At 37.9% G+C, this 21757-nt stretch overlaps 1 protein-coding gene across 1 annotated transcript; it reads left to right on the forward strand.

The window, feature by feature from the left end:
- The first annotated feature begins 15000 nt into the window (after window positions 1-15000).
- LOC129926046 (uncharacterized) lies at window positions 15001-18523 on the forward strand. Its single transcript, XM_056027913.1, has 2 exons — window positions 15001-16682; window positions 16840-18523. Exons 1-2 carry the CDS (start codon window positions 15626-15628, stop codon window positions 17778-17780), a joined length of 1998 nt encoding a protein of 665 aa, XP_055883888.1. The 5' UTR covers window positions 15001-15625; the 3' UTR covers window positions 17781-18523.
- Window positions 18524-21757: the final 3234 nt, after the last annotated feature.

Genomic DNA, 21757 nt, shown 5'->3' on the forward strand with positions numbered 1-21757 from the left:
TCCACGTTGTCCTGAGTACCTGCTTTTCTTTCCATTCAATCGTCTTCCTGGTGGTGACCACGTTGTCCTGAGTACCTGCTTTCTTTCCATTCCATCGTCTTCCTGGTGGTGACCACGTTGTCCTGAGTACCTGCTTTTCTTTCCATTCCATCGTCTTCCTGGTGGTGTCCACGTTGTCCTTAGTACCTGCTTTTCTTTCCATTCAATCGTCTTCCTGGTGGTGACCACGTTGTCCTGAGTACCTGCTTTTCTTTCCATTCAATCGTCTTCCTGGTGGTGTCCACGTTGTCCTGAGTACCTGCTTTTCTTTCCATTCAATCGTCTTCCTGGTGGTGACCACGTTGTCCTGAGTACCTGCTTTCTTTCCATTCCATCGTCTTCCTGGTGGTGACCACGTTGTCCTGAGTACCTGCTTTTCTTTCCATTCAATCGTCTTCCTGGTGGTGACCACGTTGTCCTGAGTACCTGCTTTTCTTTCCATTCAATCGTCTTCCTGGTGCTGACCATGTTGTCCTGAGTACCTGCTTTTCTTTCCATTCAATCGTCTTCCTGGTGGTGACCACGTTGTCCTGAGTACCTGCTTTTCTTTCCATTCAATCGTCTTCCTGGTGGTGACCACGTTGTCCTGCGTACCTGCTTTTCTTTCCATTCAATCGTCTTCCTGGTGGTGACCACGTTGTCCTGAGTACCTGCTTTTCTTTCCATTCAGTCGTCTTCCTGGTGGTGACCACGTTGTCCTGAGTACCTGCTTTTCTTTCCATTCCATCGTCTTCCTGGTGGTGACCACGTTGTCCTGAGTACCTGCTTTTCTTTCCATTCAATCGTCTTCCTGGTGGTGACCACGTTGTCCTGAGTACCTGCTTTTCTTTCCATTCAATCGTCTTCCTGGTGGTGACCACGGATCAAGAGTCACAATGTTGGTGATAATGCTATATAATAAATAATTATATGCATGTTTTTAAATTAGAGTTACAGAAGGGCTTATATATAAATATATTATAAAGGGAATAATCACATATACATAAGCATGTCATCTACACTACACCTTCATGCGCAAGCACACACAATTTCAGGCAAAGTGAAAAAGAATTCAAATTTTCGTTTAGTCTATGTGGGCCTCTAGAAGTGTTATATTATATGTCAAATAGGTGATATTATGGAAGTGTGATATCTGTTTCTGGTACGAATCAAATAGAAAAACTGTTTCAATATTAATACTTTAAAAAAAGGGGTGGGGGGAGGGGAGCGGAGAGGAAAACAGGGATGAAATTTAACAAACTTGAAAACAAAAGTGTGTTTTTTTTAAATTAAATGTTGTAGTTAAGTAATAAAAAGAAAGGACACAGAATACAAAATCATTGCGATGACATTCTTAAATTTGTCTTGGAAGTAAACCACTAGACAAGTAGCCATTTAACAGATAATATCTAGACAGACTTTCACTAGACAAGTAGCCATTTAACAGATAATATCTAGACAGACTTTCACTAGACAAGTAGCCATTTAACAGATAATATCTAGACAGACTTTCACTAGACAAGTAGCCATTTAACAGATAATATCTAGACAGACTTTCACTAGACAAGTAGCCATTTAACAGATAATATCTAGACAGACTTTCACTAGACAAGTAGCCATTTAACAGATAATATCTAGACAGACTTTCACTAGACAAGTAGCCATTTAACAGATAATATCTAGACAGACTTTCACTAGACAAGTAGCCATTTAACAGATAATATCTAGACAGACTTTCACTAGACAAGTAGCCATTTAACAGATAATATCTAGACAGACTTTCACTAGACAAGTAGCCATTTAACAGATAATATCTAGACAGACTTTCACTGGTAGAGTAGCCATATAACAGGTAGGTGTCGGTGCGTAGTTTATGGCATATAGCACCAATGTTTATTAAGTGCACAATTTTTTAACGCACTTTCTTTGTTGCCTTGCTTGTAAGTTTACGGATTGGTTTTGTTATGCTGGTGTTTGAGATTCTTCTGTGTTCCCCTGTTTAGGGGAGTTAGTTATGGGATTATCAAGATTTACATTGGAGTTTGAAATCGGTTGTGGGCCAGTGTTGAACCTACTATTGTGTGGCGTTGTGTGATAGCAAGGTACAGAATTATTGTTTAATTACTAAAACCACAATATTCTAATATTTTTAGACTCAATGTCATTACTCCATCAGTTGTCATTATTACTTATATTCATGTCATTAAACAATTACATTGTTAACAGGGAGTCAATTATATATTGTAAGCACCAAGGTGCCTGTTGCATGTCAGGGGCCCGGGCAAACGAGCTAAGGCTTTAACATAACCCTGACATATAGACATATGAGACATAAAGCCATAAAGCAAGTAGCCATCAGACTTCATTAGAGCTTATTTACAAAGGATGACTGCCTGGTCGTGCAGTTTGCGCGCAGAACTGTAGTTTGGACTTATCGATGGTCCCGAGTTCAAACCCTGCCCGCTTCCATTCTCAGTCGTCCTACGGGAGATTCGGACTAGGAAGTAAATAATCTTCTGAAGGAACATCCGAAACATGTCAAACATTTTACAAACAAATGAACTCCAAATAATTTTCGGACCCCATATTTTCAGTTGGATTGTCAAGCTCTTTTTCCACTCAGTTACCTTGCAGGGCCAACCTTTGATAATTGGAGGCCCTAGGCGAATGGAATTAGGAGACCCCAAATGAAATAGAAAATACAAATAAACATCGAAAAAAATAAAATTACATAAATTATTCAAAAACTATTGACCACAACTATAACATTTGGCACAAGGTTCACTATTTCGTCTCCAAAAAAATATAGTCGGGGGCCTTAGGCTGCTGCCTAGTTTGCTTATGCCTAACGCCGGCCTTGTACCCTGCAACATTTAAATTATTACTACTCACACTCATACAAAATATGCATTTCTAAATTTTGTCAGAATCTTATTGGACTTATCAAGATTTAAATGCCATCGTATCAAACGTTTAAACTTTGGTAGATCGTATAACTCTTTCTAAAGGTGCACACAATACATCTCTCACCTAGACCAGTAGTGTTTTGTTCCTCATTCACCGAGGAGACTGCCAAGTGCCCACGAGTGCTTTTATCTGCCCGTCGTCCACACAACAGGGGCACTTCACGGGCGAGTGATTAGTTCGCATTCATTATGCATACTATCCCTTACAGCAGTACCAATCTCTTTAATGATAGCCTTTCCTGGCGCATCACACGTTGCTTTTGACCACTGCTGTCAATCTGATGCGCTTGGGGGTGGGATGGGTGGGTGGGGAGAAAGCAGGTCCCTGACAAACAAGAGTACGTAAGTAATTATTCTGGAAGCCGCGCTGAGCTTCACAGATCATGGACACGAAAAGGTGGATTGGAATTAAATTGTAGCTCTTTTCACGAGCTTGTCGTAGCCCATGAGAGGGGAGTAGCTGGGTTCCTGCTAGAATTGGTAATCACACATTTATAGTTCCTTAGGGAAAGGTAGAGAGAGGGAACTAACTCAGTGTAGCTTAATGACTGACAAAAAAAAACAAACAAATTTTTAACGAGTTGCCACCAAAAATAAATGATTACAGTTCTACACCATCCTTTCAATCTCACTGCTGGCTTAGTTTATTATACATGACGTTTAGCGAATAGCAATAAAGTACATTTTGTTTTTGCTAGTGACACTTGTTCAATGTTTTGTTGTACATACTGTTGACTCGTAGCTTTACTTTGTACTACCCACGAGTTCGGTTTAAACGTACTTCACTACTAACGAATTGATATTGATTTTTATGATACAATATGCACTATCAAGTACGCTAGACTGAATGTCTAAGTGGTCAACTAAATCAAAGAAAGTAGGCATAGAAAATCTGATTTGGCAGTGCAAAACAAAAATGCCCACAAATTATCAAAGTACTTTTAAACTGTATACTTGGCATTGTTCGTAAAACACATTGACTCACAATTTGTAGCTGTAAAACTAAGTTAATGAAAAAAAGAAGAAATTAACTTGCATAAAACGGTTTGCTTCATTTTTTATGAACTTAAAAAGATAATTAATATTCATAACACTTTAATACAATTCTATATCAATGTAGCAGATTAAATTATTTCTCTTGCGTACCTGTAATCTCTATTTACAAGATATATTCCACACGTTTGTAATATAATCTACGTTAGCAATCTTCAACACTTCAGCTAATGATCGTACAGTGATCAGTGTGTCAATACAGTCACCGAACACCCAAGTTATACACAGATTAGATATACTCTAAGGCTCTTAGGTAAGAATACCCTATGTTGTGGGTACATTCTCTTATATAGTGTGTGTATGTGTGTGTGTGTGTGTTTCTATGGTGACAGTGAGAAGAAGTTAACGATTGGTTGGTGGCTATGCAGTGTGAATGATGAAAGATCAGCGGCATTGTCGTAAGCTGCCTTTAGCACGAGAGACGACTCCACTATACCAGAGTGTAAAGACTTTTTTAATTATGAGTTATAGATTTGTTTTAAAATATATGCCTTTATTTCATCTCAAGCTAAATTAGTCTATATTTGAACACAAGTATATTTAAGATTGTTGACCCAGAAGTTATTCAAGTTTTATAAGTTAAAATATAATTGGCTGCAGTTGTTTAGTTGTCTACCAACAGTTCGGTGCTGCCAGTCAACGACCTTTAAACAACACAATCCTCCTCTGGTATAAAGAGAACTAGAACACAAACTCGCAAACCATCTGGTAAACGTGGAAAGCTTCTGGCAGTGCGCGGAAAACAGATCAAAGTTGTACGAAGGATTGGAATGGAACAATACCTGAGGCGCTCAGATAGTTCGGATAGTTAGTGACAAAAAAGAACAGAAAATTTCAACCCATTTTCTGAAGTGTCGCTGCGTGATTCGAGCATACTTTACTTTAGGATCTGTTAAAGAGTTTGATCCTAGATGTTGACAGTGCTTTGAAAACACGAGAAGTATTGAACACATTCTCGGGTAAACATTAGATTTGGGTGGACTCAGGGGCTCTTAAAAATCCCGAAATTCAAAATCCCAGTCTTCATCGAGATTCGAATCCAGAACTCCAGGTTAGGAATCTAAGCGCTTAATCACTCAGCCACCACGGCGCCTTATGAGTTATAGGTTATACAAAATTAGTAAATAAATACAACACTATTATTTTTTTTTTTTATAAATAAACATTTTGACCCCTTATTCCTTATTCTTAATTCCGTTCGCTTCACTATTAACAAACTGCGTAGAATTATTCAGAACCCCAACTGACGCCCTCAAAAGTCACTGACGCTAATGACGCATCCTCTCAGCATCTAGTTGCGAAGACGCTATCTCAGTGCACAGGGACAAGACACACATTTCGCCCTCACTGAAAGCTGAGAGGGCCCCCCATTACGGGCTGTCTTGTTGGTGGCGCCGTAACAGTTCACCCCGGGCAACGGCAAAGAAAAACTGTATTTTGGTTGTGTGTTTATTTATATTTCAGTCCCCTCGCCCAGCAGCTCGGTGTCTCCCCGGGTGTTGGAGTAAGTCTCGAGGTTAGTGGACGTATACAGTAGGATCTGTAGTAAAGAGACTTTGAAATGAATGACAGACAAGAATGCCCACTTTGGGAAGAGGTTGACGAGAGAGATGCTTCAGACATGCCCACTGGTGGGAATTGGATTTTAGAGCGTCGGATTACATTCAACTATTTCACATTTTTTGTAGACTTTGTGTCTCACTGTCTTTGTTTTGTCTGTCTTCGTCGACTTTTTATCTCTTTCTGTTTGTCTTGAATTGTGTCTTCTTATCCTTGTCCACATAGTTCTCTTTTTATTGCTAACTTCTTCCTTCTCTCTCTCTCTCTTTCTTTCTCTTTCTTTTTCTCTCTCTCTCTTTCTCTTTCTCTCTTTCTTTCTTTCTCTTTCTATCTCTCTTTGTCTCTCTCTCTCTTTCTCTTCTTCTCTCTCTCTCTCTTTCTCTTCTTCTCTCTCTCTCTCTCTTTCTCTTTCTTTTTCTCTCTCTTTCTCTTTCTATCTCTCTTTCTTTCTCTTTCTATCTATCTTTGTCTCTCTCTCTCTTTCTCTTCTTCTGTCTCTCTCTTTCTATTTCTCTCTCTTTCTCTCTCTCTATTTCTCTCTTTCTCTCTCTTTCTTTTTCTCTCTTTCTATCCCTCTCTTTCTTTCTATATCTCTCTCTTTCTCTCTCTTTCTCTCTTTCTCTCTCTTTCTCAATTTCTCTCTCTATTTCTCTCTTTCTCTCTCTCTTTCTCAATTTCTCTCTCTCTATTTCTCTCTTTTTTTTTCTCATCCTCTTGTACTTTTAGCGGCCCCAGAAAGGGGAAAAGACGCTATTAGTTTTCTGTGGTCCGTCTAACCGTCCATCTGTCCCGTTTAGATCTCGTAAACTAGAAAAGATAGTGAAAATCCAACATTATAATATTTTAGACCATTCAAAGTTCTGATGCAACGGCTACTTTTTCTTTTCAAAAAGCAAAAAAATCTAATTTTTAAAATCACTTATGCAAGCAGTTTTTTCATAAAAATACACCACTTTTATAACCATTCACTATTAATAGTAACACACACGGGAGGCATTTTAGTAGGGAGGATATCAATATAACATATTTGTAACACATTTATGCATATTCTTTCTTTTTCATCGTTCTCATTGTTATGTTGGAGTGTTCATATGACTAGACCAATACATGAGATGAACTGCGCAGTGGTTTCCAAATCAGGGAGCTCTCCATATAGTTTTCTTTCTATTGGGGTGATTGGGGGCCAATGTCTTATACGGGCCTCTTGGTAGAGAGAGCAGTTTTGGAGAACGTGGTCAGCATTTTCTGGTGATACTCCACATGGGCAGATTTCACTGGTTCCAATATTGAGCTTCCGGAACATGTGTTGTCGCATTCTGTTGTGTCCGGTCCTGAGTCGAAAGATTAGACGTTGCTTGTCGGGATAGCTTATAGTAAGCGTCATCTTTCTTGTGATTTGGATGGGAGCTCGTCCATTTCTCATTTATTTTATCTACAATTAATTTCTTCATTTCTTCTGGATAGAGTGCAGAGTTTACTTGTGAGTTTGTTATCCCAATCTTGGCGAGTGTGTCAGCCTTAGACTTTTTATTTAAACATTTTTTTTTTTTACATTTGTATTGCTACGTTTTGTAAGTTCTGTCCTACTAACTACTATATTTACACCGCCCCCCCCCCCAAAAAAAAAAAATAATGTTTAATTTTTTAAGAGAAAAAAAAATCTATTTAGTATGCATATAAGTTTGACATAATTTAAAACAACACTTAATAATTATATTTTCATATTATCGCGTGAACTGCAGAGCTGTACCTCAACTACGGAAAAGTTAACTAATGGAATTTTTTTTTATTTTACCTAAATGTTTTTTTTTAGGATTTGAATAAGAGATTGACCCTTTACAAAACAATTAGATCAATTAGATATTCATTATAAAACATCAGTTCGGCCAGGGTCACATCTAACTTCACATTTACTTTCACCTATCCTTTGGTCTGCTGGACCGCTGGGGCACCACACAAGATCTGTCAACCTTCTTTCTCCATTCTTCTCTGTCATTGGTCTTTAATATAATTTAATTCTGATGTTCTTTCTGAAAATATTGATACCTGCCTTTTTACCTGCCTAGTTGGACCACTTCGGGGGCCGATTTTGAGTTTGGGTTCCACACAAACTGTCTTTGTAACCTTGTTGTATGAGTGTTTCTGTGTCTCTTTCTCTTACTTCGTGTTTTTTTTTTATTCTCGTCGTTCTCTCGTTCTCCCTTCATTAAGTGTGCTCTTCATCTTTAACATCCTAGTGTCACTCTCTCTGTGTGTGTATGTGTTCTTCATCTTTAACATCCTAGTGTCACTCTCTCTGTGTGTGTATGTGTTCTTCATCTTTAACATCCTAGTGTCACTCTCTCTGTGTGTGTATGTGTTCTTCATCTTTAACATCCTAGTGTCACTCTCTCTGTGTGTGTATGTGTTCTTCATCTTTAACATCCTAGTGTCACTCTCTCTGTGTGTGTATGTGTTACACTATAACAAGTTCGACAACAAGATAATACTCTACTATTTCAAGAATGAGAACTTTTAACCGTTTCTCGGAGTTTGCATGCAGTCATTCTTTTATTTTCCTTATACAGAAGAGTGATTTCCGATGTTTTTTTAAATAATTTTTTTATTACCTCGCTTATTAAATGAACTCACTGGTCAAAATGTTGTACATGTTTTTGATCCCACTGAGATAAGCCTTGAAATAATGAGAGATTTGGCACCGACTGAAATGTGTTATCCTCCCCCACCCTTCACAAAATGCCAGTTAAATTCTAGATTGAGTGGGAGATGGCAGAAGCGATCCAAGATAGTTGTTGCCAATTCACTAGATATAAGCTAGCCTAGCTGGGTTTCAAAAAAGTAATTTTTTAATATTTAAATTGCTTTAAATATCAAATCTATATATTCATTTACACTTGACAATACATAAAATCTTATGTTATCATGTCAATGTCATAATTATAATTTCACACATTGTTATTTTTGCAGAAGCCCTAATCAATTTTTTACCAGATCGATTTCCGCTCATCGCTCATCGCATTAGAGTTAAGGGTATTGATTTTAGTAAATAGTTTAAAAAATCGTGTCCTGTTCCTGCTTGAATCACAAGAAGGGAGGTAACGCAAGAAATAAATCCATTTAAAAAGTTCCCCTTTCAGACCATGCGGTCTTTAAGGCAGATGATGTTAAGGTCATCTGTTTCTGTGGCCAACGATTAACGAGCAGGGTGTCATGTGGCCAGCTCAACGACCAATCATCTTTACTTTCTCCAAAGTAAAGTAACATTAGATTTGGGTGACCTCAGGGGTACCATAAGAATCCCGAAGTTCAAAATCCCAGTCTTCACCAAGATTCGAACCCAAGACACCAGATTCGGAAGCCAAGCGCTTAACTACTCAGCCTCCAATTTACCTTTGTTGTCCCTTTGAATTCCTTTTATCTCAACACTCCCCCCCCCCTTTACCATTTAAGGATAGGGAAAAAAATATCAACTGCTGCAAAAATTGATGAAAGCCAGAATGCTTTAACATTATTTTATAGTTCTGTTGAGATTTTGCATTGAAATGTAATACTAAAACAAACGAAATCCAGAAATAAAAAAATAATAATTACTCTCGCTCTATTTGTCTTTATCAATCAGGTCTTCCAGGCACTTAAGTCTGTCATGCAATTATTACCATTCTCCTTGCTACTCAACGAGTCTGTCTAAATAACAGCGCGTGAAATGGAAATGTTGACTCTACAACGGACGACATCGTCTTGGGCCATCACTCCTTTACCTTCCCGCCCTTTTGGTCTTCCCTCAGAATGAAGAAAACGTTTGGAGTAAAAGTGGCGGGGGAAGGGGGGAGAAAGCCATGGTCAACAGAAATGCATTTACTCATCAGTGCGTCAAAACATTGTCGAATGCGCGCACGCACGCGCCGTGACGTGGTCCGTCGTCTGGAACTGATGAAAGTTTTGGATTAACTGAGTTCACCAATATTTTCTCACCTGTATTGGCCTCCTTTTCTCTATTCATTTCATACCTGAGAGAAGCGCCACTCAGAAACGTTTTTTTTTTCCCTTTTATACCATCTCCTTGAAAGAAAAAAAAAAAGAGAATACAAAAGTTTACCTTTTGATTTGTCAACATTCCATAAAATGTACTTTTCGGAAATCCATTGACCTCCAGCTTGTTATTATTTCCCCCCGTCTTTCTGTTGTAGCCATTGAAGTCTGTCAGAATTCCCTTTTGAATTTAACCGCGGCCACAGCCAGTGTTTCACTCCCGGTGCCGTTAATCGTATGGAACCTTTCAGCACATCAGGAAGCTGCTTCTTAGTTTAGTGATGGAAGCTTTCATGGGCGTTCAATAGGATGACTACGGTCTTTTGTCGTCTTCTTGTGCTAGGTTTCTACTTCTTTCAAAGCCAACACCACTTTCCTGAGACATGACGTCAAGCGCGTTTCCGGAATATTTGTGTTGAGAGTCAACAGCACTCTCGCGCATGCGTTAACCCCGGGGATGACTTTTGTGTTATTTGTTGTCGCTTTCCCTCGCCCTCCCCCCCCCCCCTCTTATGTTCGCGGGAGTTGCTACCTCGAGATAATCATATCGATGTAAATTTTTATTCGCGCCCCTCGGCCCTATAAGTATCAATAGCGCCCTCGTGCTCACCTCACTCTCAGGAGCCATCATCGATGGCGAATCTTGTTGGGGGTGGGGGTTGGGAAAGAGCTCGCCTTTCAGCGCACCCCTGCACTTAATATTCAACCATTAACACCGTCTTGGACAAAACAAAGAAATGGCGTGACTAGCCAATCACAGAAGCGAATTTAGTCGTGGGCACAGATCGAATATCGACAGCGATAAGTGAAACAAGCTCGGGGCATGCAATGGCTAGATTAGTTTGAAACAATACACAAGTAAACATAATTGATGAGTTGCGATATAATATAGTTGGTAACTCGAAGTGGGCTTTTGTGTGTGTGTGTGTCTAGCTCATGGTTATTGATATCTGACCAGTAATCTTCCTCCAGGTTTAAATCAGAAGCATTCAGTTGGACTATAGGGACTTTATATTTTTTTTATAACGCTCATGTGTACATCACGTTTTTTTCGCTACTAGAGCATGCTCAACCTGGGCAATGCTTCTCAACCTCAACGTAGCATTCGAGTGGAAACAGTCGCTAGAGGAGGTGATTAAGGAAGCAAAACAGAACCTCATTTGGAGTGCCTAAGGACCGAGTTCACTGCATTGGCGGCATGGAAGACAAACATGTCTCTAGCTCACCAAAATAACACAACCTTTCAGTCTCACGTTCCGGTGCCGTCTGTCCTAAGACCAAATGACGACAATGCCACCTTTGTTGCAGCATTCACAGCCAATCGCTAACCTCTTTCCACCGTCACCATAGTAACGCAAACACACGCTCCATAATGGCTCAACAAACACAACTCGCAGTGACATCTAAAATCTTCATCGTATTCTTTGTTCTCATTTTCATTTTGGATGACGAGTAATCCTATACCTGAGATGAACCGCGCAATGGTGTCAATATCAGGGAGTTCCCACATAGTTTTTTTCCTCTATAGGAGGGTTTGGGGACAATGTCTTTTCGAGCCTCTCTATAGAGTAGGCAGCTTTAAAGAACATGTTTGGCATTCTCTGGTGAGCTCCAGAAATTGAATTTATGTAACTTTCATTTTCCGGAACATTCTGTTGTGTTTCAAGATGTTGGTTCTGTCGAGACCGCTTATAATAGGCATGGTTTCCCTTGAAATAATTACTAAAGTATTCAACATTTATAGTTTATACTGTTAGCTAAGAAAATATTCTCATTATCAATTTGATACAATTTCTTTTTATTCAACGTAGAAGCGCTTGTATGCTTAATATCCAATGATTGTAGGTGCGTGGACTAAACAGTAAATCTCGAGGTCTGGAGTTCAACCGAGACCAATCATTACAGAAGGCCTGAACACCGACCTGCAATGTCAAAACTTGTGGGCAGTTTAGACCAATAACTCGTTGCCACGTCACATGCCTGTACGACGTGGCAACCAGCTTTGGGTCTAAACTGCCTACAAGTTGTGACGTTGCCGGTCAGTGCTGAGGTATTATATAACAAATGGTCTCGGTTCCAGTCCCAATGATACAAAATTAGCATGAGACTTCATACAAATACTTCGTACCGAGGCGTCTTGGGTTTGAATTCCGATAAAAAATGTTACTTTCGGGATCTTTAGGGCGCCTCTGAAGCCACCCACCTCTAATGGGTACCCAACATTAGTTTCGAAAAAGTAAATCAGGTTGGTCGTTGTGCTGGCCACATGACACCCTAGTTAACTGAGGTTGTCATGTTAACAGATAAAATTTACATCGTCTGCTCTGTAGATGGGAAGGTCTGAAACGGGAACTAAAACGGATAGTCTCAGTTAAAGCGCAAGGCGTATACTTGGATTTGTGTCATAGTGATATATACTAACCTTATCTTAGGGACCAATGGTGCTCTTACATTAAAAAGAAAAAAAAAGTGAAACAAAAAATCACCTGAAGCCCTAAGCCATCCTCCATTACATGCGCTGGGGCGTCTTTGCCCCTATAGATCCATCCTCGCCACTAACGTTATAAAAGCGTAGAGAGGACTTGAAATAGGGAGGGGACAAAAGCGAGCAAGGGAAGTAACTTTAGATAATTAATCCGAGGGCCACGGTTGCAGAGTTGAAGGGACAATGCAGCGATGTTCTTTAAATGAGGACTTTTTAACCCCGGATCCACAAATATGGCGCCGCGGATGCCGCCCATTGGTTAATTACACCCGAGGACTTTCACGCGCGACTAAAGACCCTGATCAAAGGGCGTTTAACTCTTGAACGTAATCAAAATAGTTTGAAGAGTGGCGGAAGGAGCGGCCAGGAGGAGATAAGTGAGTATTTGTTCCATATTGTGTACTGGTTCATCCTAACTATTTTTCCCCCTTTACATTCTTTCCCTTGATAGCGTTTTATTACTGATGCATGCCAATTGGTTTAAAAAAGGGACTCAACTCTTGATAGTTTCATCTCACCTTGTCAACATGGCAAGTACAATAATTCCTTTTATGTTGAGGGGAAAAAAATCTGGCCACGTGCGTAAAATTTGCGGGAGAGGAAAAAAAAAGATGGCGAGCATTGCAGACGTGAGGAAAAGTATTGCGTTATTTCTATACAAATTCAGAATAAAAGCTCTTTAGAAATAGAAAAATCTTTTCATCTTGTCTTCGACTCCCTCCTCTTCCTCCTTGCTCCTAATGTTCACTTCCTTCTTTATTTTACAACTCTACCTCGAGCCTATTTATCGCGCTCCATTACTGGCGGTGTTTAAAGAAGGGAAACAGAAAGGCTGTTGATTTAAATGTAGTGAGTTATTTCCCTTTGCTTCTCTTAGTGAGCGCTGATTTTGTTTCTTCTTCTTCTTAGCCTTTGCTTTGTAAAGATGAGTAGAGCCACGGAGGTGAGTTTTAAAATACAAAGAGTCATCGATGATAGAGAGAGGGAAAAGTGAAAATACAGAAGGAATATTTTCTCTCTCTTGTAATTCTCACACTCTCTCTCTCTTTCTCTTTTATTCATGTCTATTTTTCACCCCACCTCTCTCTCTCTGTGTTTCGCAGTATCATTTTAAATCTTTCTCTCTCTTTCTCTCTCTCTCTCTTTCTCTCTCTCTCTATTTCTCGCTCTCTCTGTTTTAAAGTATCTTCTTCAATCTTTCTCTCTCTCTCTCTGTTTCGCAGCATCATCTTTAATCTTTCTCTCTCTCTCTCTGTTTTAAAGTATCATCTTCAATCTTTCTCTCTCTTTCTCTCTCTCTCTCTCTGTTTTACATAATCATCTTTAATCTTTCTCTCTCTCTCTCTCTCTCTGTTTTACATAATCATCTTTAATCTTTCTCTCTCTCTCTCTCTGTTTCGCAGTATCATTTTTAATCTTTCACGCTCTCTCTCTCTCTCTCTCTCTCTATATATATATATATATATATATATATATATATATTTCTCTCTCTCTGTCTCTCTCTCTCTCTGTCTCTCTCTCTCTCTGTTTTGCAGTATTATCTTGAATCTTTCACTCTCTCTCTCTCTCTCTCTCTCTCTCTCTCTCTCTCTCTATATATATATATATATATATATATATATATATATATATATATATTTCTCTCTCTCTGTCTCTCTCTGTTTCGCAGTATCATCTTTAATCTTTCTCTCTGTCTCTCTCTCTCTCTCTCTCTCTCTCTCTATATATATATATATATATATATATATATATATATATATATATATATATATTTCTCTCTCTCTGTCTCTCTTTCTCTCTGTTTCGCAGTATCATCTTTAATCTTTCTCTCTCTCTCTCTATATATATATATATATATTTCTCTCTCTCTCTCTCTGTTTCGCAGTATCATCTTAAATCTTTCGCACTCTTTCTTTCTGTCCCTCTTTTTCTCTTTCTTTGGTATCGATCCTATAACATGTCATAGGATGTCGGGGCGCGCAATCTCAGGATGTTTGTTCCGATTCACTGAGACTTTTCAAAACTCAGGAATCGCAACTAAAGAATTTATAGAGGTATCGATCCGCGAAACAACTTTCAAACAAGTACTTCTTGCATCGCCCACCAAATTGGTTCTCCGGCCATTAAGGCGCATTAAAAATAACACTCTTCATGTTCGAAGAGCTCCTTCAAGACGCCATTCATCGGAGTCACTGCCGTGTCAGACATGGTCACAAATGTATACCCTCTATTGTCCAGTCCAATTAGTTTGGACTTTTGTTTTTATCGTAATACTAACTCCATTTTAATTCATTCACGTCTGCTTGCATTAAAATAGAAAGCAAAATGAAGGCGTATTCATGAACGCCCGCTGCGTTTGATTGGATATGACATTGTATAATTGAAACACGTGGTCATGAAGATGCCTTCAGCAAACAAGAATAAAGCGTCATTGAATATGTAGAAATAGATTTCCTGTTTAAAGAATGACACATCAATATCCAGATCTCCTCTGTGAAGTTAAACAATTACAATAATGGAGTAGATCTCCTAACATGGAAGTCAATTAAAGAGTATTACTTGTTGATTTTTCCTACATACATTAGTAGCTACAGAAAGATCCTAGGTATCACATACAAAGACCGCTTACAAACGAAGAGATTAGAGACAGAATTGGTCCAGTAAGGAACAAACTCTAATCGGGTAACTACTGTCCAAAAAACGCGAATAAAACTCTATGGCCATTTCACAAAATCCTCGGTGCTCGCAAAGACCTTCCTCCAGGGAACAGTACCAGTTAAAAGAAGAAGAGGCAGACAGAGAAAGCGATGGGAAGACAACATAAGAGAACTGACGCTAAAGAAGGGGGAGGGTGTTGAAATAACCTATGTTATTTAAAGTAGCTTTAAGGGGAGGTATCCCTAGAGAAAATCGAGTTTTAGGTCTAGGATATCGATTTTTAACTAATAACATAATTAAGTAGATCAACCATTTTTCATTACATTACAATCATTTTTATTGCTTAAATCTGTGTCTAAAACATGTTTTATGTTGTTTTTGTAAGGCCTATGAGACAAAATTTTTATAAAATTTCTTGAAAAGTACAAAAATGGCCCTTGGTTACGCCATCTCTATTATAAGCAAATCATTGTTTGACTATCGATGTTTGGTATGGTTTTTTTCCTCACGATCTCTAGTTTTATAAAGACGCCTCGTTTTCGCTCTATGTTTCATTCAATTTCGGTAATGATCGGAAATCTTCGGTCAACTTTTGAAGCAAATTAGATTATTTTTAGCCTTGCTAATAAATAAAGAAACGCCATTGGTTGATTTTGCCCCCGTGGTCGGAATCCCCGTAACTACTTTTGTTATTTCCGACTATCGATAATAGACTTTATTTCAATGGCGAAGTCTACACGTTGACTTTCTTTTCTGTTCATGTGTGCATTTTCTTATTTATTCAACAGTTACAGTATATATATTTCTTTTTTTATTCATCAAATATTCTAGATCTGCTTCACCTTGTTTTTTATAAATGGCTAGACTCAACAAAAGGCTAGCTCAATTGAAGCAAGCTCGAATGAGTCGCAAATTAGATCTAGAAAGAGTTACTGGTAAATCTAAGACTCTAGTCGATCTAGATAAATCTGGTACTTCCACAACAAGTTCTAGATCTATATCTTCATCAACACCTAGCCCTACTAGATCTAGATCTGATTCATCTTCTGGACATAATATTACGGCAGCAGTTGAAATTGAGAATGTGTCTACCGAAGCCAATAAAAGTGAGGCATTGGCATCTAGATCTAAGTCTAGTAAACTTCATTTAGATCTCAATACCAGGAGTAAAAGTAAAATTATTGACATTCCCAAATTAGATGTTGATAATTTAATATCCACCACTCCACACACTAACAGAACAATAGTTGAATTTGACCAACTTCAGGCCCTTATACAGCCTTTACTTTGTCCTGGCTGCAATAAGTCTTCATTAAAATTAAATTCTGATGAAAAATGTCGCAAAGGCCTGTCTGTTAAACTTAGCATTAACTGTGAAACATGCAGGACAGTTGTAAGTAGCAACCATACATCAGGTTATTCTAAAGAAAATAAAAGATATTCTGTTAACAATTCTGCAGTTCTATCATCAATCTTATGTGGATTAGGTTCCTACACATTTAACAAACTGTGTGAACATTTAGACATACCTGGAATGTGTAAAAAAAACTTTCTAGATATTACTAAACTAATTTACAATAAAGGTGATGATATCCGACAGGCCCTAGAACTTAAAACTGTTGACCTTATTCGTCGAAAGCATGCGGAGGAAAGTGGAGTTTCTATAAACGAAGAAGATATCATTGATATTGATGTCTCATATGATGGCTCGTGGCTAACCAGAGGACACACTTCACATATTGGAATTGGATGTGTTGTTGATGTGTTAACAGGATATGTTTTGGATTTCCACATAGTTTCAACATTTTGTTTGGTCTGTCAAACCACTGGCAGAAAGATTAAAGAAAAATCCCCATCACAGTATTCAGAATGGTTTGAAACACACAAGCCTTTTTGTGAAATCAACTACACAGGTGAGGGTCTATTAAATATAATTTACACTTCTATCAAGTCTTTGTGTATAGTTTTTAAATTCTCTTCGCTAAATTTTTATTAGCTTTGCTTTTTTTGTAGATTCACTAAATAATATTAACAAGTTTCTAAACTGTTTGATTTTCTTTATATTTACAGGTTCATCAGCTATGATGGAAACACATGCCGCAGAGGTATTATGGCTGAGGTCAGTTACAAAATTTAAGCTTCGCTACACATCAATGTTATCTGATGGAGATGCTAAATCTTTCAAAAGAGTAACTGAACTTAAACCTTATGGTGACATTCCCATAGTAAAAGAAGAATGTGTCAACCATGTTGGTAAAAGGATGGGATCTGCACTTCGAAATTTAGTTGCTGATTGTAGCAAAAAAGGTACTTCTCTTGGAGGCAAAGGGCATGGTAAACTAACTCAAAACACTATAAAAAAGTTAACACTTTATTACTCTAGAGCCATTAGAAAGCATAAAAATGTTTCTGATATGCAGAAAGCTATAATGGCATCTCTTTATCATTGCTTGTCAACTGACAAATCACCGAAACATCAATTGTGTCCAACTGGATCTGGCTCGTGGTGCTTCTACAATGCTGCTGTTGCTAAAAATGAGACTCCTGGTCCACATAGCAAGCTTCTCTGCACTCCTCTAAATTATAAGCTACTAGCTGACCACTTAAAACCAATATATAAACGCCTCTCCGAGCCAGCCCTCTTACAACGTTGTTTGCTAGGTGCTACCCAAAACGCCAACGAGTCTTTGCATTCCAAGATTTGGAGTACTTGTGATAAAAAGAAATTTTCTTCTTGGAACAAGGTAACATTTTCAGTGATATCCTCTATTTATGACTTTAACTTTGGATTTGCTGCTTCAAAAATAATGAAAAATATTCTGTTCTGCAAAAACACGTTTCATGCCCATCGTCTTGGTTTGAGTCGACAGAATCAACGATTAAGTGGGTCGGCGTATAAAAAAAGTAAAGTGGTCATGAGACGACTCCAGATGAGGAAAGATGCAAAAGCTCGAAGGGAACTTGAGTTAAGAGATGCAGAGGGACCTACTTATGAAGCAGGACAGTTTTAGCTGTTTTTTTTTCTGCTTTTTTCTTCTTTTTTCAGAAATCAACAAATATAAATTTCACGTAGGTCATTTAGCTGTACACATGATTTCTCCTAAACTAATTGTTTGATTTTAATGAAATTTGAAACACTTGTTCTAGACATGATATACCTTACTTGTATAATGAATTTTTGTGAAACTTTTTAATACTTTTTTATAAGTTTTCAAATCTATACTTTAAACTCATTTTTCTCAAAATGTTACTTTTTGCACATATCATTATGCCTTACTAGGAATTTCTCCTAAACTACTTGATAGATTTCAATGAAATTTGAAACACTTCTTAAGGACATCATTTACTTTACTCGTACAATGAGTTTTTTTCAAACTTTTATTTACTTTTTTTTTTAAAGTAATTTTAATTAATATTTATCCTGTTTTTTATGCCTAAAATATAACTAAAAATTCAAAAATTTGTAAAAAAAAAAACATACTTAAATCTTTAATTCTGACGTTGTACTAATTTAGAGGATCCTTTTCTCTTATCTTTAAATTCAATTTCATGTAATTTTGATCAATAGTTTTTACAAAATTCAGAGTTTTAATTTGTATACAATAAACAATATGGCCGCTGTTACCATGGCAACCATCATTCAAACAACTTTTTTTTTAGCATTATTTATTTTAGAATATCATTATATGTTACCATAACAAATTTCAAAGGCCTAGCTTCAGAAATAAGAAAAATAAGATTTTCAGGGATACCTCCCCTTAATTTTATTTAGCCATCTTTGTTCCAACTGTACCCTGTTTGTGAGGGCATAACTCTTCATAAGATAACCACAAACATATATTTTATGTCTATGAAGATAACATAATATAAAAAAGGGAGATGATATCTCATAACATTGTAAGCAAGAGTAAAGTAAGAAAAATATGGATCAAATCTCAAACATAGGAGAACTCTAGGACTCTATGTCTACTAGCCAAGATCTAAGTCTTAAGCATGATTCAAGGATTTAAGGTTTATTGACGAATGCATATATCTACTTGTAGGCCTACGACTACATATATTAGACCATTGTTTCTTCCATTTGGTGAAATATAAAATATCGAAACTTTATTTCCAGCTTAGTGGAGACGGTTAGTTTATGAAACACTATCGCGCCATATACATTTAATTGTTGATAAGGAAGGTTTTAATTCATAACCTATTTTTAGGCATTTTTTTTTTTTTTGCTTTTCTATTTCATTTGTTGCCACCATATTCACATCTCCAAGAGCCTCAAAGTAGCAAGGCCGGCCCTGATCCCAAAAAGTCATAATATATGGGCAACTTGCGACTGGCTCAAGAAAAATAGGTCGACCCTACCTTATGACCACAAGATCTGAAAGAGGAACTTTACTTTTTTTTTTGTACCTTCGTTAGGTGGCTTATAGTAAACATTAAAAATCTGTTGCCCTAGTTGCACTATATCTTCTTGGACAGAAAAATGTCAAATTTTCGAGACTCTCTAGATTAACATTTACTATATCATTCGATAGACCTAGACATTAAAATAGCTAGATTCTAAAGACTAGGCCTACAAAGTGACGTAATGTTTCACCAGGGAAACACTGCAGTGCTAACAGCCCCATTCAAGAATGTTAAAGTCAAAGAAAGATTCAACATTCTTTACCTATTTACTTTCAGGATCATATAGTAGATCTAGAATCTAGTCACTTCTAGTACTATTTCCATCCAACACAGTGAAGTCTCCTTGTTCCAGAAAAACAAAACCTAATGAGATACTCAAAAAAAGACATAAAGGCACATTTCTTAATCCATACGCTAGAACAATGTCATACAACTGCTCCTTCTTCCGTAGTGCCATTAGAGAATGGAATGGGCTGTCTGAATCAGCCAGGAAAACCAACGACTAAGCAGAGTTATTTAGCAGAGTCATTGATTAAAATACATGACTAGATCGACACATGAAATACGTAGAACGTAATTATCTTCTTTTTTTGAAGTAACGTCTGTAATATATAAGATAAGAAGATAAGATCTTGTACTTTGGACAAGATGTGTAAACTGTAATCACCGGCTGTGTGGGCGACATCGTTCCGGCCATAAACACTGCTCAGCCCTTCATCTTGCATGTTCGAGATGAACCATAGTCGATATACAACTAAAGGAGGCCAACAATAACCGTAATGTGGAAATTTGACCTTTGATGCTGCATAAAAATTGCATAAGATAACATCATTATTAAGTTATTATTGAGGATGAAATAAAAAGAATAATGTATCCATTATCTGTAAGTTTAAATACATATTATAAATTATTATGAATTGTTAAAACCATCGGGTTTTTCCTTTAAGTAAAAAAAAACATATTTCTAGCAACATGCAAATTATAATGCAAGAAAGTTCACACATGTTTATTAAAGTTGTTTAAAACAAAAAAAAAAACAACAACATTAAAATTACGATTTATTTGTGTAGAAAAAAAAAGGTAATAAATGAACAATTCACTAACGTGGCAACGGCTACCTCGGGGAAGAAGGGTGATACCAAGACCACAGGTGCTAACAGCCTGAGGAGTACCTGGGCAAGCCATTTTTAGGTCTCGGAAGAGCCAACCATGTGGAATACAGACCATTGTTGTCTGGGCCACTTGCAGCCACGCCCACATCCTTGTTCCGCCCGAAGCTACTTGTGATTTTCATCCCCTCCCGAAGAAGACCTCCATAATGAGTCTTTACTGACGAGGGTCGGCAGAGAGCGCCCTTTACTCCTTCCCTCTCCAGCCTCCAACTTTAAAACGCCCCACTTCCCTATAGCCCTTGCAGTGTCACAGCAGCGCCCTACCCAAAGAGAGGAAGGCCTGTATTTATACTACTTTTGTGTGCGTGTGCATTTTCTCAGCGTACCGTTCCCATGGCAACACAAAACCTATTTACTCAACTCCCAAGGTTCCCTTATCCAGAAGGCCGAGGGGGTGATAGGTAAGGGGAGAGAATCAACCTGAAAGTTTCATATTTCCCCTAGCAGACGACGCAGTTCATAAAAAAAAATATTTGTATAAAATTGGGCCCCCATGGGGCATGAAAATAAAATAAGTAGCTGTTTTCTTCCCACCCTCCTGCTTATCCGTTTTATTGTTCAGTTTGAGATGGCTCCGCCCCTGCGTAGATTTTTGTTTTGCTTCGATTGTTTATGGCCCAAGCCCCACCTCCCCACGCTACTTCCACACTTACACTTCTGGGTGAAGATATCTTGGAGATATTAGATACATGATGACAAAAGTCCCCGATGACTAACACTGTTGACTCTTCTCGCCTTCTTTTCAAGGAAACAAACAAAAAATTAAAAAAATTGAGATTCTCTCTTGCGTGACCATACAGTCGACTGACAAGTACGTGACTCACATTCAAAGTTTACCATTGGGAAAAACCCTTAAGTTTATATTTGTCTTTATTGCTTAACCTCTTTGCGTTCTGGTGGAGCGGTAAAGCACTTGCCTTCCGTACTGAGGAGTCTCGGATTCAAATCTCAGTAAAGATTAAGAGAGTTTGAATTCCAATTTCGGGATTTTTAGGACGACGCTGACCTGAGTCCATCAACCTGTAATGGATATCTGTCATTATTTTGGGAAAGTAAAGGCGTTGGGCTGGCCACACGAAACCCTAGTTGACCGTAACCTATAGAGTGGCATAGAGACGGAAGACCTATACATATGGAGTGTGTATGTGTGTGTGTGTTTCTTTGGAGACGGTTGGAAGATGGTTGCGATTGGTTGTGAATGATGCAACATAGATGGCACTGTCGTCAGCGGCCTTCGCTAGGGACGTGAAGTGAGACTGAAAGATTGTATTAGTCTAGTTAGTTAGATTTAGTTCAAAAATATTATTTCAAAAGTCTATGAACATTTTTTTTCATATCATCTTGATTTTTATCTATATTATAACAAAAGTTATATTTAGGTTCGTTCATGAAAGAAGTTATTAAAGTTATTT

Source organism: Biomphalaria glabrata, chromosome 4 (genome assembly GCF_947242115.1).
Source record: "Biomphalaria glabrata chromosome 4, xgBioGlab47.1, whole genome shotgun sequence".
NCBI lineage: Eukaryota > Metazoa > Mollusca > Gastropoda > Planorbidae > Biomphalaria > Biomphalaria glabrata.